This window comes from Clarias gariepinus, chromosome 13 (genome assembly GCF_024256425.1).
Source record: "Clarias gariepinus isolate MV-2021 ecotype Netherlands chromosome 13, CGAR_prim_01v2, whole genome shotgun sequence".
NCBI classification, from domain to species: Eukaryota; Metazoa; Chordata; class Actinopteri; order Siluriformes; family Clariidae; genus Clarias; species Clarias gariepinus.
In genome coordinates, this window is record NC_071112.1 from 23,003,886 (window position 1) to 23,022,918 (window position 19,033).

Sequence of the window (19,033 nt, forward strand, 5' to 3'; positions counted from 1 at the left end):
CACAATCTGAGTCCTGGAATATGCCTTTGTCATCAGTAAAGAAGATAATACATTGATGTGATAACCTGGTCGTCCAGTACATAGACCTGACTTGAACTGAAGTAACATTGGCTCCGGTGTCCTGTAAAATTGGTGCTATGCATTATGGAATTGGGTAATTCTAGACTCATCAGACCACATAACCTTCTCCATTGCTCTAAAATACAATCTTTGTGCGGTTTAGCAAATTGCGACCTATTTTATTAGCCTCACTAACAAGTGCTTTTCCAATGACCACACAGCTGTTTAATTCTGTGAGTCTTTGTTGAAATTGTTTTGAAATTGCTGTTTCTCTATTAAACATTATTTTCTACTTTAGATTATTAGCATTTTTTGTTATGATGGAAGGCATGTCATGTCACATATACTGTACATTACAGTGAAATACTTTCTTTGCATATTCCAGCATAACCAGGGTCAGAGCGCAGGGTCAACCATGATACTGTACAGTGGCCCTGAAGCAGATAGGGTGAAGGGCCTCCCTTTAAGGGCTCAACAATGGTGGCAACCTGGTGGAGCTGGGCATCGAACTGCCAATCTTCTGATCAGTAACTCAGTGCCTTAGCCCTCTGAGCTACCACTGCTAATGATATTATTTCTATTTTATTTTACTGTTAAAGGCTCAGAATCCATTTATGTTTTTCCAACTCACATTCAATGAGTGGAATGCCTGATCGTTGACAATTTGTGGAAGAAATGCATTTGTCTGTGGGAACTGTACACGCACTAGGAACATTACAGGAAGTCGGCTTGGTGTTATTGTCACATCTCCTGTATAGTCTTGGCCTTGCTCCAAGCCATTTTCACTTATTTGAGCCATTAAAGGAGTTCCTGAGAGGCCAGCATTTCATATACAGTATGAAGCAGGCAGTCTGATCATGGCTGAGAAAACTTTCTACCTAGATGGTATCAGACAAGGGCTTATTGATGGGGAAGTTGTTGATTTGTCATAACCAAATCCATTGAATCATTCTAGAATCATCCAGCAGCAGTGATGAGCAACATTCACGGTACTAGGCTGGGCACTTTGGTTTGTTCTAAACTGAACAATTGCAAGACGATGGGGAGGACGCTCGGACATTTTAATGGCGTATCATCGCTTTTGTCTGCTTACAGTACATGATTACAAAACTTGATGACAAAACCAGAGCAGTTAGAGATAGACTGAACGTTTTAGGAGGCTGAAGTAAATAAAATATTTTTTTTTAATCAGCTATGATACATACACAGAAAAACTGTACATATGTGCTTGTTTTTACTAGTTATTTCTCTGAGCAGAGCATGTGTAAAAATACCTGCTTGTGATGCATACCTCCAAGGTTGCCATATTTTTAGAGTTTTAGAAGATTTAAAAAGAAAGATATATATATATATATATATATATATATATATATATATATATATATATATGTGTGTGTGTCACATATACTGTACATTACAGTGAAATACTTTCTTTGCATATTCCAGCATAACCAGGGTCAGAGCGCAGGGTCAACCATGTATATATATATATGGCAATCTAATGGAGTGACAAAATAGTCCTAGTCATGCTTAATTAAAATAATTTGCAAGCTTCGGAAAAAATATTTTATTTTGGATAAAATGCTGCTCAGGCTTTTTCAGTTTTTCCACATTATAAACTGGAAGTGCCTGAGGTTTGGAGAACTAAAACATTCTGTGGTGGCTGTAAATCCTGGATGTGGATGAGCCATGCAATTATTTATTTCATTATGTTGTATTTGTATATTTAATATTGAAGTCAAATTGTATTTAATATTGCAGTCAAATTATGTAATTTATCTAAATATTGCCGTTACAACTAAATGTCAGACAGTGGCATTGAACCTAAACACAATATATAGACATGCCACGCTTAAAACAAACGTAGACAAACTTTAGTGCATCTAGCTGTTTAGTACATCTTATTAAAGCATTGTCCTAGGGCGTTAATAGTAATATGTGCAAATATGCAATTCAATTAAATTATATTTATACAGAATATTGTTTTTAATAATGGTAATTGTCGCAAAGCAGCTTTACAGAATAAAAGGTGTTTAAGTTAATATGGAGTCCAGTGTTGTTATTGGAGGCTCAGGTGCAAAAGATATACGAAAGTTAGTCCTGAACTATAAAGCAATTGCAGCCACAAGTCCTCAAAAAAACTGCTTTCTGCATCAACCGAGTTCAGGATCGACTTCATGGTAAAGTGGAACCAGTGACCCAGTCACTACATTTATCCAGATATAACAACATGGAAGCAAATAGATTTGTGGATTCTAATAAGATGCCCTTAATTATACTAAAGATACTGTAGGGGAAGATAATAGAAACATAGAAATAATAGTGGATAAAAATTTTAAGAAATAAAAGGAAAATATATATATTTTTAAAAATCACAGAAGAAAACAAAACAGACAAGTCTCATTATTTAACTGTCAGTGATGTTAAGCAGTGATGTTGGCCCCACTGGCAGCAGCCAGTATAGGAACGTGCTTAGACTCAACCAGTAGCTAAGACTTGACACACTTCAGTGTTTACATCTCTTGCTTTCAGCTGCGTTAGCCACACATGATTAGCATTCAGGTATTGCTGCTAGCTTGAAAAGATGTGCACTGACCTTTTCTCTCCCCCATCAGTGAGTTATAGAGAGATTAAAGTAGCAAGATCTACAACACTAATCAGAAGCGACTAAATTACTTTGCGAAAGTTGCTCCATGTACAATAATTTAACAGTTTTCTTAAACAATCATTTAGTCACACTTCAGCCCATGTTCATCCAGCAGTTTTTATTTATGTTTGGGGCTACATAAGATGCAGTAATTTCCTGGCTGAATTGGTGAACCATCATAAGCACTTAGCTAAGGGTCATTTGACTTGTCATTTGACTTGTAATGATTGTTTTGTTTTCCAGGTGAACTGCTATTACCACGGCGAAGTTGAAGGACGCACCAATTCAGATGTCAGCCTCAGCACTTGCTCCGGTCTTAGGTATAAAAGTCATCATTGCCCTCTTCTCAAAGCTATTTTAGACCAAAGGTCTTAATAACAATTTAAGGGAATAACAACAAATACAGTATGTGTGGTTCTGTAAGAAATGCTATTCTAAAACGTGCAGTTGATAAACCTTCCTTTTTTTTTTATGTTCATTGGTTCATTTTGTCTTCCATGGACGTTTTTGTCTCTCACCCGGAAAGGTTAATTTTGAGACTATAAACCTGACAAAATGAATTAAACTATCGATAAAATCAATAGCATCATCCTTAATCACTCGTGCTAGAAGTACACATTGTGATGAAAGGAATTAAACATGTCACGAAAACTTTCGACAATGCAGTAAAGTGTAATTACCAGAGGCACATTTGGTTGTTGTAAATTCGCCATAAAGGCTGACCCTGGTGAAAAAGTAAAACATTAAACACAAGTGTTAAAAGTTATTTAGTGACAAAGCCTGCTCTCCGAAGTCTTTTTTTGATTATTACACAAATCCTTTTAATGAAAGCTTTCAACCCAAACCAGCCGAGTCTGAAATCTGCTAAGATTTAAGGCTTGCGGAAGCCTCGTTGGTCTGAACTTTAGTGGTTGCAGTCATTTACTGTGGCGTGAATGCCAACCGTGAAACCTTAACCTCTAAAAACAATACTTAATAATATAGAAACAGACTCTTCAAAATATTTCTGCTAAAACCCAGAAAATCCACTGACAGCATGGGTCAGTAAATATATCATTTGGATTTTATAAAGCATGTTTGCCAAGTTTAAAGATTAAGGTCCAACATAAAAATTAAGGCCTTGTGCAAAACTGCTTGATTTGATGACTGGTGCAGATTTTGTTCCTGACTTGTACACAATGTTCCCGGGGATTGGCTCTCCTGTGACCCTGAACAAGAGAAAGCAGTTATAGAAGATGAAGAACGGTGTCTTGTTGAAACAGCGCTTTTATTGAGCTGCACTATACATCCTGAGGGGTTATAGCCAGATATCTATTGCTTATAGCTCTTTTTATTTCTATTATGTATTATACTACACTGGAACACTGGCTTGGTGATTAACATCATCACCCTGCGTTGCCATGGCTGGGGGCTTGTCTCTAACCTTCATGGCTAAGTTCAACGGTCTAACTTGATAAACAAGCAGTAAAACAGTCAGAGAAAGCAGTCTGACATGAAATGGTTAGCACATACACAGAGAACTTTGGGGATAACTTTGGGCACCTTTTTGTGTGGCATCATAAAGCACAGGTTTTAAGCACAGTGGAAAAATGTAGATTTTTCTATACAGATGGGGGAAAAAAAGCAACTGTACACATAGACTAGAGACCACGGGATATGAATGTCCGAAGATGATCAAAAAGTGAACTTTGTATTAAAAGATGACTTATACCATTGATAGAAGGAGTCCATCAATGTTTTAGCTCTTTGCAACTGTCAATATACTGTCAATCTTGTAAGTTTTGCTTTGACAGTATTTTCACATATTCCATTTTAGAATATTAGACCCAGGTTCCGGGAAATGAATACCAAATAGCGGTAAAATGGAAAGATAGAGTACACAATCACTTGTTCCACACACTAAGCAGTGCCAAGTTGGTTAAGTGACAGTTTCGGCAGGTAGCTGCTCTCGCCTCAGTTTTGCAGACTGTACTGACCTACTGTCTCCCATGCTGCCACCGACAGTTGTTGTAATTAACGGTTATTAAAACACCTAGGACATGGAGTGACACATATCGTTAAACGCTGTTGTTGTTGCTGTTGTCTTTTATTATCACTCCTCATGGGAAGCCTCTCATCCAATCGGAGGAAAAAGGCTCTAATGCATGCAGCACTTCTGCATTTCACATAAGACAGCGGGACAGAATCATTGGGGAAAAAAACTGAGAGATGGCAGAATATGTCTCCAATTCGAGAGAAACGGTGCACTCTTTATGTTTGTGCTGGCTTCTTTAATTATTAAACCTTCAGCTGTGACAATATGCTCTTACTGCAGTCCTGTGAACCTAAGTCCTGTGCACCGTTGCTACATTTTTATTTTATTTGTTTAATCTGGAGAGCATTTTTTTCCTGGCGTGTTAAGTGGCTCATTACAGAGAGTTTACTGCCATTCTTTTGTCTTTGAAATGTGACTGTTTTCTCATGGTGTAATGGTTACCCAATCCTCTAAACAAAAAGGCAAATGAAAACCAAAATAAATAGTAAAAGTATGTAGTTTATACAATGTGAGATTTCACCGGAAAGACGTCTGACTCTCCCATGCATGGAGTCTATTAAATAATTTACAGTGTGCTAGAGGGTACAGTAAGTGAAGTGTTCATTTTCTTTTGTCTGGAGAAAATACTTACATATCTTTACTTATCCTTACAAAACCTTTGCTCTGAGGCTCCTCAAGAACCCAGCAGAAGGCTTGTTTTGCCTATTAGACTGTGTCAACCGCTTAGAGATAGATTGTGTGCATAAATCTTTATATCCCAATTTCTTTAATGTGTTAAAAGCATTTATATTTTATAATTATGAACCTTGCAGTCTTGTGTTTCTTTCCTCTAAATGTGTTCAGCATGTCTTTCCCTGCATTGATGACTTAAGCATGGCCTTTTTAGCATCCCTTTCTGCTGGCCACATTTCTTGGATATTGAAAAGGCTTTATCTGTGATCTTTGTTAAAAATGCTTACTCAAATGTTGTGGAACCTCTAAATGTTTTGGCCTGTTTAAGCTTTCCAGATGAGTAATGGGGTGTGGGGACACTGGGAGGGACAGCAATACAAAACTCGCCACAATTCTTTCCACATCCACCCACATGTTCCAACAGAGAAGAAAAAGATTCATTTTGAGATGGTACATAAAGTATTTTCTGGTTAGCAAATATATTTCGTTTGTGTCCATGCTTTCATCTTCCACAAGAAATATTATCTGTATATTTGTAAGAATAGTGTTTTATCTGAGCTGATGAGTGATCTCATTTTGTTCTTCTGTCATGTCAAGTATCTTTGCACAATGTACATGGATAATGTTACAGTTTATTAAGTAGCTGAAATCTCTTAAATTGCTGAATGTTATAATATATATTTTATTAGCGACTTTATGGCCTATAAAAGTTCAGCGTGGTTTAAATGTCCCAGAAGGCAAGTTTCACAAGTAAACCACAAATAAAAATGATATAATATGAGCTGCAAACGCAGCGGGAAATGTTAAATGCTTTAAAAAATCATGTTCTATTATCTTCAGTACTCATTTATTATTTCCTTAATTAATGTTCCACTTGTCCCTGTGAGATCCTATTTTGTCCCAAAATCTCCAGTGTGATTTTAACTGAGGCTGCCACTAGGGCTGCACAATTTTATATAAAAATATATAAATCACATTGTGTCACAAATGCTTATATTACCTGTATTAAATTGCAGTCTTTTGTGCTTAAATAATTTATGGGTCCATATTGTGCAATAAATTGTGCATTACAATTTATTTAATTTTTCTATTGATTAACCTATTGATTATTTTTTTAATTATTCATTTAATTTAAGGATTGCTAAAAACAATGGCAAGAATTAATAAGAAGGCGCAGCACCCATGTGGAGCTTTGTCTCTTCCTGGGACAAAAAAGACCCACAATATAAAACCTGTGAGATATTTTAATGTAAAAAAAAAAAAAAATACAATTAAACAATTACAATTAGGTTTCCTCATAGTACTCCGGTTTCTCCGGTGAATAAAGGAACCATTTCAAACTTAGATTTCACCTAATGACACTATTAATCACAAAAGTTGAGATTTATGCAGTGGAGGCCGATATTCTGCTTATAATTACCTCCGATGTTTGTGTGTAGTGTGTTGAATATGATTTATTAATTTACAAATTTATTGTTTTATTTATCTGCAAAAAGTTGTTTACACTGACTTATAGCGCGATCACAATTTATGGTGTTTAGATTTATAAATCTATAAGCATATAAACAAACTGCTTACAAGTTGCAAATGTGCTAGAAAGTGGCATTGTAGGCTAACCGTGAGCATCTGCTCTGTGAGTTCTTGTCAGTAACACAGAAGGTAAGAGCGCAGTGAATACTCCTAGGCACTAACCAACAATCAGACATGTTTTGTAATAGGTTTTTAAGCATTTCAGCATCACACAGCCTGTAGAGCACCTATTTTAAGCCTCGGTTTAAAGAAATCTCACACTATTGACGATGGTGTCTTGACACAATCCACACATCTTTAAATAATCTATTTTTAATCATTTATTTTGATACATTGTTTCCAGCTCTAATGAAAACATAACAACTCTTATATTGTCGTTTTTTTAAATATATATATATATAATTTAATTCCTGCTTGATCCACAGGGGATTCATCTTGCTTACAGATAAGATGTTCATGCTGGAGCCTGCTTTTGAGCCAGAGAACGTTACACATGTGGTTTACAGAGGAGAACATTTACACTTCCCGTCTGGAACCTGTGGACATGGACACAACCTGTCCACCATCAACCAAGGGAATGTCCACGAAGTGTTACAATCCTTCAACTCCAGAGTCAGTAAATTTATATTTTATTATTTTATCTATATCTCTTTTATATTTTCATTTGTTTCGTCTGTATTAGACATTAAACTCTCATTACATCCTTCACCAGCAAGTGCTGATTATAAATAGAAGTAGCCTACAGTTAAAGAGCACTATAAATGTGAATATCAGCAAAGACTGTTATCACCTGCAAGATTCAGAGCCATGCTAATTTTTAGTACATCAGCCCTCTGCCTCGTGCAATATTTCAATATTTAATTAATGTCTTGGTCTCTTTCAGCTGTGTTGGAATAAATCTTTAAATAAGATTTTTTCTCATATTTACTTTAGGGCTAACCAGATGTAAAAAAAAAATTATCTAATATATATATATATATATATATATATATATATATATATATATAAAATTCAAATTCAAATTTTATTTGTCACATACACAGTCATACACAGTACAAAATGTAGTGAAATGCTAATATGACTGCCATTGACCCTAAAAGAGAATTAAAGTTTACAATAAGAAATAAATATGAATAAAAGAAATACGATAGAAAAAATAAATAGAAAAATTAAATTAAACTAGGAAAAATAGAACTAAAAATAAAAATAGAAATATGCTAGGAAAAATAGAACTAAAAATAAAAATAGAAATATGATGTACATAAAAATAGAAATATACTGTACAAATTGAAATATACTGTACTGGGTGTGCAAATATGCATAGAACAAAGTGTCTTTGTGCACAGGTTATTATTGAAGTGTCTTTGTGCACTGGTCCAGGATGTAAACGTAAACATGTAGTGTAGTTGTGAAGGTAGGTGTGCAAAGTTATTAAAGTGTCTTTGTGCAATGGTCCAGGATGTAAACGTACAACATGTAGGGTAGATATGAAGGAAGGTGTGCGTGTAATTGTCCATAGTGTCCATGGATGTAAAAAGATTGATTGATTGATCAATTATGAAAAGATGTTAGTTCTGCATAGTGGTGTGGTTGTGGTTGAGAGACCTTATTGCCTGCGGGAAGAAGCTCCTCCTCAGTCTCTCTGTGTTGGCCTTCAGGGAGCGGAATCGCTTCCCAGACCGCAACAGAGTAAACAGTCCGTTGTTGGGGTGGCTGAGGTCCTTCATGATCTTCCTGGCCTTGGTCCAGCACCGCTTGTTGTAGATCGAGTGCAGGTCAGGGAGCTCGGTGTAGATAATGCGCTCGGCTGATCGCACCACCCTCTGTAGACCTCGTCTGTCCTGCATGGTGCTGTTCCCGAACCAGGTCGTGATATTTCCCGTCAGGATGCTCTCTATGGTGCAGGAGTAGAAATTCCTGAGCACCTTGGAGGGCAGTCTAAAGTCTCTCAAGCGTCTGAGGTGGTAGAGACGCTGCCGGGCCTTTTTTACCACGGTGTTGATGTGACAGGACCATGCCAGGTCCTGCGTGATGTGAACACCGAGGTATCTGAAGCTGTCCACTCTCTCCACTGGGCTCCTGTTGATGACGGGGGTCTGGTAGCTCCTCAACTGCTTTGTACTGAAGTCCACAATCAGCTCCTTTGTCTTACTGACGTTCAGGAGGAGATTGTTTCTCTGGCACCAGTTCTCCAGATTTCCAACCTCCTCCAGGTAGGCCGTCTCATCGTTGTTCGTGATCAGGCCCACCACAACAGTGTCGTCAGCAAACTTAATAATGGTGGTGGAGTTGGTAGTGGCCACGCAGTCGTGGGTGTACAGAGAGTACAGCAGGGGGCTCAGAACACAACCCTGGGGGGCTCCAGTGCTGAGAGTGAGTGAGGCTGAGACATGTCCGCCCATCCTTACTGCCTGTGGTCTGCCAGTCAGAAAATTGGAGATCCACTGACACATTGATGAGCTGAGTCCCAGGTGCTCCAGCTTGGTGGTAAGTGTGGAGGGAATTATGGTTTTAAATGCAGAACTATATATATATATATATATATATATATATATATATATATATATATGTTTACAGTATTAGGTTTTCTAAGCTGTATTAATGCAGATAAAGAGAGGAACCCAGTAAAACCTGAAGAAATAACCTAAGATCCTAAATTTTCAGGATTTATTACTCTGAAGTGGCAAAGGAATAGCAGTGATCTATTATGCTGTTATAATGCATAAATTATAATATCAGTAATAACATAAGGGGTTAGTGGTGGAAGTAAAACAGTTTTACTTGGTAGGGAGAATGACTGTTTCATACAGAAGCCGTAACTACTGTTAATAATACCTCAAAATAATGGAATGATGAGGCATGATAGCAGTCTGTAGTAGAGTTCATGGCTTTGGTGGGTTGATAGGATTTTGTTTTTAGAGAAATACTGCCCCGAACTGCCCCACTGTGTTTTAAGGTATTTTATGTCATAGCAAATAATATGTATACTGTAAAATAGGGATATAAGAACATTTCCAGTGCTGTAATTGTGGTAATGGATGTACATTAAAATAATATTTTAAAGGGATTTCCTAGATCCCTTTAAAAAAAATGCAGCACATTTATTGAAAACATGTTTCCTCACATCTAAGAGTTATGCCACAGTGGGCTCTGTAGAGATTTTCCTGTTTAAATCCCAGGGAAACCCACCTTAGATTATTTGCGTTCTTCGGTACACAACCCAGCTTTGAAATCTTTTCTTTGTCCTTCGGTTTAAAGTGGCTATGTGCTCATAAATATTCGTCATTCTTTGAGTGGTTAATTCTCTTTGGTGTTTGCAATCAAAAAGAGAGGTGTACCACTTGCATAGAAAAAGACATGAGTAGCCTAGAATCTTGATACTACTTAGATATAATCTGAATGAAAAGTTCTAAGTTGGAAACATCATAAACATCATACACATACACAAAAACATCATACACCCATTGGCCGCATGGTGGAAGAGTGGTTAGCACTGTGGCCTTACAGAGAGACGAGGGTTTGAATCCCTGCTTCAGATCTATGAGAATGGAGTTTGCAGGTTCTCCCTGGTTTCCTCTGTGTACTCTGGTATCCTTCCACAGTCCAAAGGTCTGCAGGTTTGGCTAATTGTTTCCAAATTGCCTGTAGTGTATAAGTGAGTGTAAGTGTGCATGTTTGTGCCCTGCGATGATTGGCACCAAGTTCTCTGGTATAGGTCTTACAACCCTGTACGCAATCCTGTACAGGCTAAGTAGCTGTTTAGCATTACAGGGCACATAATCATAAGGAACTTCCTTAAATTTTAGCATAGCTGACCTGTCTCACGCATTGGGTCAGGGGTAGCTGGTTGGGCTACAGTTTATAAGGTCCCAGGTTCAAACCCCACGACCACCAAGTTGTCATGTTGGGCCCTTAACCCTCAGCTAGATAAGGGGGTCTGCAAAATGTATATTGCTTATCCTGGTCAGGGTTGTGGGTGATTTTACAAAAACGCTATAACTCCACCTTCCACAGTGTGGTCCCAGTGGGTTTAGCAAAAGTGTTGTTTGAATTAAAAAATTTGAGTGTGTTTTTGTTAAAGCAACTTTAAAGAGCTTTGCTGCACACAAAATCTGTTTAATTTGCAAGGTTTGTTGAAGCTCATGAGACTTTATAGACAATACAAAAACTGCAGTTTACAGCAACATCAGCCTCTTTGACATATCATTCACTTAGTTTTTTGACAACAGTGCCTTATCGTTGAGGATGTGCTCATTGGGCATCGACCAACTGTGTGTGTGTGTGTGTGTATATATATATATATATATATATATATATATACACAGTTTGAAGTATTAAAGAATTGGGCCTAGTGTATCACATTTCTCTTGTTTACAAAATACTTGCATGTCTTGTGAGTGTTGTAGCATCATCACGCTGCTTCATTTTCTTTTTATGTATTGAAGTGCATAGTCTTTGTAAATGTAACAAAACCAATACAAGTAACAGTTGAAAGCTTAATATCCAACAATTTTCAATACAGATGTTTTGGTATAGACAAATATACCTCCAGGCAATACTTTGCCAAAATGATTAAAAGCCCAAAAATACCATATATTTCATTTTGCATATTTCGAACAGTTCAAGTGTTTACTTATATAAATACCTTATTCTCACAAGAAAAGTACCTTTTTTCCACCAAATAATTTGTAATAATTGCCTTTAACCACAACCATCTACCAGTGACTTTAAAAGGTGCCCTGTATCCACAATGCATTAAGAGAACTAATTCTGGTTTGCTTTAAGAATTATTTGTGCTTGGCTCCTGAATTGTGCAGCTGAAAATTGCCCGCTGCTATCACCCGGAGATCGTGAATTCAATTCCCAGGTGACGCTACAGATACACTAGAGAGAACAGATTGGCCATGCTCTCTCAAGGGGGACGGATGGCATACTCACACTCCTGCGTTAATCATAGCCGGGCATGGGCATCTGTAAGCTCATGCATGTGGAAGGGATCAGATCGCACTGTCCTCTGAGCGTGTTATTTTAGTGTTTTTTGAGGTTTTTTTTTTTTTTTTTAGCTTCCAGTCCACATTATTTAACTAATTAGCTAATTGCCAGCCTTTTTGTAAATTGAAGTGGGTGTGATAGAGCAGAGATAACACCAAAACGTGCAGGGCAGAGTTGAGAACCACTACTCTTAAGCCATTTGTTACATATACATTACTGCACACTGAAATTATTTCTTCACATATCCATAGCCATGATACAGCACACCTGAAGCCTGAAATGGTTTTGCCCAACAGTGGCATCTTGGTGGAGCTGGCGGTCGAACCACTGCCCTTTTGATCAGTAACCCAGGGCCGGATTGTCAAGACAATCTGGTTGTAGAGATCACAGTGTTGGTAACATACTGTAAATGGGTTCAGAACAAGGCTGAGTAACATCTTAATGTAGGTTAGAATACGAGGTAAGAGTGACATCACAGGGATGAATATTGGGAGAAATCAACCAGATACAAGTATCTTTTATATGCAACTACAGGCAATAACATAAATGGCACTGGGCAAGTGCTAGCCTGGTGGACTAGTGTGTACATGTCCTATAAACATTAACATTTCATATGTTCTTAAAGTGCATGGTAAATCTGTGCCTTTTTGGGTTGGGGGATGAGTTGTCAAAGACTGCGTTTTTTTTTCTTAACTGTATGTTTCCATGTTTGCTTTCTTGCAGCATAAAAGAGATGCACAGAAGACCATGAAATATGTGGAGCTCATTATTGTGGCAGACAACAGGGAGGTACGTTTTGCCAGGTTAGCCGTAATGACCACAGGAGCACAGATGCCACTCACCCGATGCCAGGGTCTGTGAGCCCAAAACCCACCTAGGGTTAAGGGATAAGCCATGGATTTACAGGCCATAACACAGAACACAAAGGTCTAGTTGTTGTTTTGGCTTGTTCTAAAATCAGGTCAGTATCTGTGTGTGGGGAGGGGGGATTTACACAGGAAGTTTAACACAATTTCCTACTGGCCAGACAGGAAGCAGGAAGTAGAGTGCTGGTCAAAAATGGCCATCAGCTGTAAAGGAAGTGGTGACTATAGCAGCTGCCGTGTGAATGTTTGTAAGTGTGTGTCTCAGCCGCAGGGGAGGTGTGTGTGTGTGTGTGAGAGAGAGAGAGAGAGAGAGAGAGAGTAAAGTGTTTTGGCTTTTAATATAATATAAAATGTTCCTAATTTTTAACATTGACAGTAATTGAAAAACAATTCATATATTGACTTGTTAAAAAGTTGATGATTTCCTCACTGAGCAACAGAAATGATTTGATTATTTGTCCTCATTATAATTTGAGTGATGATAAATTGGGCTATTTTGTTTCTTTCCCCCTCCCAGTATTTCTCATGACACTACTGCAGATGTTATTTCACATGCACTTAAAGACACACACACATACACATATGCACACACACACACACGCTTCATGCACACACACACACACACACACACTCGTTAGTTTCAATTGTTTTTCACCTAAGAGAAAATATCGATTCAGATTGTCAACAAAAGAAATGAAATTGATGGGCAATATGTCTTCAATCTGATTGAAATCATTCCGATTAGAAATTCAGACTTAATTAGACATTAGACACTGATCGAATAAGAAGTGCAGTTTCATGCTTAAAGGATTTAATAAAAATGAAACTTTTTTTAAATGTGCAAAGTGGGTCTGCCTGCTGTGAAGCATTGAGTCTGCCAGGAATATACAAGAATACGAATTTTTGTATTCTCCAGGCTAGAGATTAGATTAGGCTTTCCATCTTTTCCAATAATTCCCACCTTCTGCGTTCTGATTGTTTACAAGAATTGTCTCATCGATGATTGGTTGGAGTGCATTATTGCTTTACTATGTGTAACATGATGAAAGGTTGAAGACAGACAGAGCTGTTCTGACTGAGTTTATGCATGTGAAATGAAAGCAACATTTCACTCCTTGAAACTCGTCACGTTAACTTATAATATAGGGTAAACATGCACAGGAAGAATATAATTATTCCAACAAGAAAGAAATTATTAGATCAAGTGTACATGGGTAATATTTACAGTATCTATTGAATGGATAATTGAATGTTTACACCACCCAATTGACATTGAAAATTCATTCACATCAATGAATCTGATCTGATCCAATCCGATTCACTTGTTTGCATGATGCAGTTTAATTCTGATTAGTCTATTATTCTGATTATAGTGGAATATTAAGGTGCATGTTACTTTAACAGACACTGATGAGACATGCTGTTGGAGTTCTGATCTGAGCGTCTCTCTCTCTCTCTCTTTCTCTCTCTCTTTCTCTCTCTCTCTCTCTCTCTCTCTTTACAGTATCATAAACATGGAAAAGATGTAGAGAAGGTGAAGCAAAGGATGGCCGAGATTGCCAATTATGTGGACAAGGTATGATAAACAACACTTCAAGCAAATAGCTGACTTGCAGATAAACAATATATGGCACTAAGATATAAGGATGACTATTACACATAATTATAAGGCTTAGCCAAACTGTAGAATCACATTAAGGATAATTTTTCAAGGTTGGTATAGAAACCTTCACAAAAGATTGGAGTTTTTTATGAAAGCAACTCCATGCTTGTACGTATGTGCATGATGAAAAGGTGTCCACAGACTTTTGTCCTGGTTTTGCAAATGGTAGTCTGTTTCTAAAATGATCCATCTGACAAAAGGTCAGTTGTGAGATTTTTATCTCATAATACATCTGAGTGAGAGAGCAGGATTTTCAGGTTGTCCATAAACTGCTTGTCATGATGCATAGAGGGTGTGTTTGAGTGTTCAAAGATAAGTGTATGTAACAGGATTTTTGTGTATTTCTCACTGTTATAAATCACCTGGAAAGTATGTACACATGATAAAAAATATAGTTTACACCTTATCTCAAGTGTATTATGTGTTGGAGCAGACTCTTCCTGGCCACAGAGCTTGTTTGTGTTCACTCTTTGTACTCTAGATCCTCCCCAAACCCATTCACTCCACACCTATCTCACAAAAAAACACAGAGTGACACTGCTAAGAACCAATTGTAGCCAAATTTTGGTGGAAAAAAATTTTATGAGTATTATTGTATGAGCATTCGAGTTACTTTTGAATGAAGGCATAAGACCCCTTTACATTTGGCAGACATTCTTATCCAGAGTGACTTACATTGTTATCTCATTATACAGTACATCTGAGCAGTTTTGGGGTTAAGGGCCCAATTTCACGGTTTCAACAGATATAATTTGGTGGTCATGGGATTTGAACCTGAGACCTTCCGAGCCACGGTCCAAGGTCTGAACCACTGAGCTACCCTGAAGACTGTGGAAAATTTTTTAATATTTTAAAGGGGTCTGTACGTCCGTATATTGTGATGCTGACAGGGGTGGCTCAGAGCCCACTGCAGACATTTCTGTAAAGATTCAGCGAGTGGAGTGCCTGATTCTTAAAAAATCAATGGATATCTTGTTGCTAACTTCTGGAACATTTAAAAACCCCAGAATACAGGAACTTGGCTGGGATTGTTGCCAAATCTCTTGTACTGTACATTCCTGACCTCGCTTCAAGCTATTTCCTTGTGTTTGAACTATTTAAGGAGTTCCTGGGAGGCCAGCGTTTCAGACATGAAGCAGACAGTCTGATCATTGCGTATTGAGGAAGGGCGTGTCGGTGTATTGAGTCTGATCTCCGGCGTATTGAGAGAACTTTCTACCTTGATGGTATCTAAGCACTAGTAAAACACTGGAATAAGTGCATTATTGTAATTAGATGAAGAAATAAAGGTAGTTTTTACTCTTATAACTGTTCTTTTATTCTGCAAAATCAGAAGTCCCAGTTTGACCATCTTCATAATTCATTATGAGGTGAATTTCACAAGTTTGCAATGTTCTCACTTGGTTTCGAGGCAGTTGAATGGTCTAACATTGCCTGCAATCCTCACACTTGAGCTTAAAAAAATCAATAAAGCTCCAAATTAGAAACAAGGCAGCCTTGGCTGTTCTCATAAATGAGTATGAGCTGAATTTCATGTTTTTATAGTCTTATCGTTGGCTGTCAAGCTGCTTCACTTACAGAGCTAATTTGGACTAAACATGCCTAATTCACTTTTAATACTGAAGATGAACGGATTAGCATTCAGACTTTATATGGAAATAGGGATGTAAGTGCTTGTGTGAGAGCTGTGCATGAAGGTGAGAGCTACAGGCTTTGAACTCATTGACTTTGAAAATGGAAAAATGCAAAAATGTACGTGTGTGTGTGTGTTTCAGTTTTACAGGGTTCTAAATATCAGGGTAGCTCTGGTGGGGCTAGAGGTTTGGAGTGACTCTGACAAATGTTCTGTGACGCAAGACCCGTTTACTACACTGCACGAGTTTCTAGACTGGAGAAAACTCAAACTGCTACCTTCCAGACCTCACGACAATGCTCAGCTTATCAGGTATACTGACCCTAAACATAAAAGTTGTACCGATTGTGCAATCCGTATATCAGTACCTCACAGAGTGTTTCATACTCATCGTGAGACACATATCTGTGATTCTGTACATACGTTTTTTTTTTTAATCAAATTTGGCATCCAAAGAAATTCTTATTCATATAATGACGTGGGTTTTACATTTGTGTTCCAGCGGAGTGTATTTTCAGGGTACTACCATTGGCATGGCGCCCATCATGAGCATGTGCACTGCAGAGCAGTCTGGAGGAATCGTCATGGTAAATCATTCTCTGCTGTACAACACAAATAAGAATTTTCTAATTAAAATTTCATTTGTCACATACACAGTCATACACAGTACGATATGCAGTGAAATGCTTTGACAACTGCTCGTGACCTTAAGATAAAAGACCTTAAAATAAAAGACTAAAGAATAGGAAATAAATATAAAAAATGAAAGAAGAAGGGAAATTTAACTAAAAAGAATGAAATAAAATATAAAATTAAAATAAAATAACATAAAATAACATAACTGTACAGAACAAATATACAATATAAGAAAAATATGGGGAAAAAATAGAAAAATATGAGACAGCTATACAGAATATACAATATAAGAAAAATATATAAAAAATATGAAAAATATAGAAAAATAAGAACAGTTGTACAATATAGATATAAAGATACAATACAATATAGATACAATTTTGTGTGTGAATGTGTGTGTGTATGTGCTTAGCAATACCAATTTCTGCTTAAAAATAACAGTTCTAATCTAATAAGCAATAAGTCTCTTATGTCACTTTTTCAGTAATGTTCACTATTATATTAATACTCAGAAATCCACCACAGTGAAGACACCATATGCTGGACTCAACGGAAAAGGCAAGCACAGCGGTGTTGACAAGTCAAAGTCAAATCAAATTTTATTTAGAGAGCACAGGTTAAACACAACCGTAGTTGATCCAAAGTGCTTTACAATAGAAATAAACAGCAAAAAATAAAACAAATATAAAAGGAATTAAAAAGAAAATTCACAACAATTAAACACAAATTTAAAAAATTATGCAAAATACATGCACAACATCACCCAAATGCTAATGAGTAAAAATGTGTCTTTAAGCTTGATTTAAAAACATCCAATGATGTAGAAGCTCTGATATGCAGTGGTAAACTGTTCCAGAGTTTTGGGGCAACTACTGAAAAGGCCCGCTCACCTTCCTAAAGACCTAGAAGCTGTGACAGTGGTATTAACATGAACAGTAAAGCATTGGAAGCTGCATTGTATAAACAGATTGGGCAAATGAGGGTGTGAGAGAGAGAGCTTGACAGAATAAAGGCCTAAAGTTGCTTATTTTAGGTTGAGCTTTTCTAAAGTCGAAATGCTGCTTCCTACTAAACTGTGGTTTGTTCCCAAAGAGTAAACATTAAAGATATTCAGCATGAATTTTTCCATACACCAAAATCATTTAAATATAACTAACATCAATTTATCATAACACATGCATTGTTGGAAGAAGTACACTCCTGTACTTGAGTAAAAGTATAAAGATACCCTACAGTATGTAACTTATTGCTGCAGTAAAAGTAGAAATGTACTTACCTTCAAATGTACTTAAGCATCAAAATCTTGCAGTAACTTTCTGTAGCCTTAAAGCCACAGTAAAAGTCTCTCTCTTTCTCTCTCTCTCTCTCTCTCTCTCTCTCTCTCTCTCTCTCTCTCTTTCTTTGTATCTCTCAAAAACAAATGTAACCAGTCATCAATCAGGTCTGGATTTGATATTGGATGTACAAAAGGACAGGGACTGGTTTAAGTTTGGAAATTAAATTTTAAGTATTAGGTGCCTTGTAATTTTATTAGTAACGAAATTATATAGTCATGTTTACTGAAACAATTATTAGGTAGAATTTTACTTTATATTCTTTAGAAAATGAAACCCACTGTAGAATGAGATTAGTTCCATATTGTTCTGCGTCTTGTTCTGCTCACACATTCCTAAACGTTTTTTCTACTCATGCATAAAATCTTTTTTTTTGCTATATTGCTTTATTATTTCAAGGCCATGCTACTGGAGTCTTAAACGAAATTCTCAATTTCCCTTCCTGATTTTTGCTGTGCTTCCTGGGTGTTTAAACTCTTTCACTACCAGGCTTCTACTGTTCACCTAATTTACAAAATGTGTTATTCATTCAGCATTTAGTGGCATTTATCTCAGTGGGTTTGAAAGGCAAATGTGAGAGTAAGCTGATTCTCTGCAGGACACACTCACAGTTTAATGCACATGGACAAAAAAAAAACATGTCTTATTGAAATCTAACAAAATCCGAAACACGTTTTCTCCTTCTTTAATGTTTTATTCATGACTTCGCATAAAAGACCCACATTTTCAAACACTTGTTCCTTTTGTGAAACTTTTTTTTTTTCTTCCTCGCATGATTGCCTCTATTATGCTGCCTTGGGCAGTAGTGACTTGTGCTAGGTGAACCACATGTGATTTTGAGTTGTAATGAATCTAATTAAGTGCAACACTGTTGGAGCTCTCCAAGGTCCTTTAGCAGCACCTACATTCCCTCACCACTCAGTAGTCACTTGTCAATCAGAAAAATCACTTCTGCTTCCAAACAG

The 19,033-nt window shown here is 37.1% G+C and overlaps 1 protein-coding gene across 1 annotated transcript in view; it reads left to right on the plus strand.

The window, feature by feature from the left end:
* Positions 1–19,033, plus strand: part of adam12b (ADAM metallopeptidase domain 12b) — a 133,714-nt gene that overhangs the window by 63,247 nt on the left and 51,434 nt on the right. The window contains exons 5-10 of the mRNA XM_053510115.1: positions 2,951–3,027; positions 7,370–7,556; positions 12,660–12,725; positions 14,307–14,378; positions 16,241–16,410; positions 16,601–16,685. Of these exons, the coding sequence (XP_053366090.1) occupies positions 2,951–3,027; positions 7,370–7,556; positions 12,660–12,725; positions 14,307–14,378; positions 16,241–16,410; positions 16,601–16,685 (657 nt within the window). The remainder of the gene's footprint in view (positions 1–2,950; positions 3,028–7,369; positions 7,557–12,659; positions 12,726–14,306; positions 14,379–16,240; positions 16,411–16,600; positions 16,686–19,033) is intronic.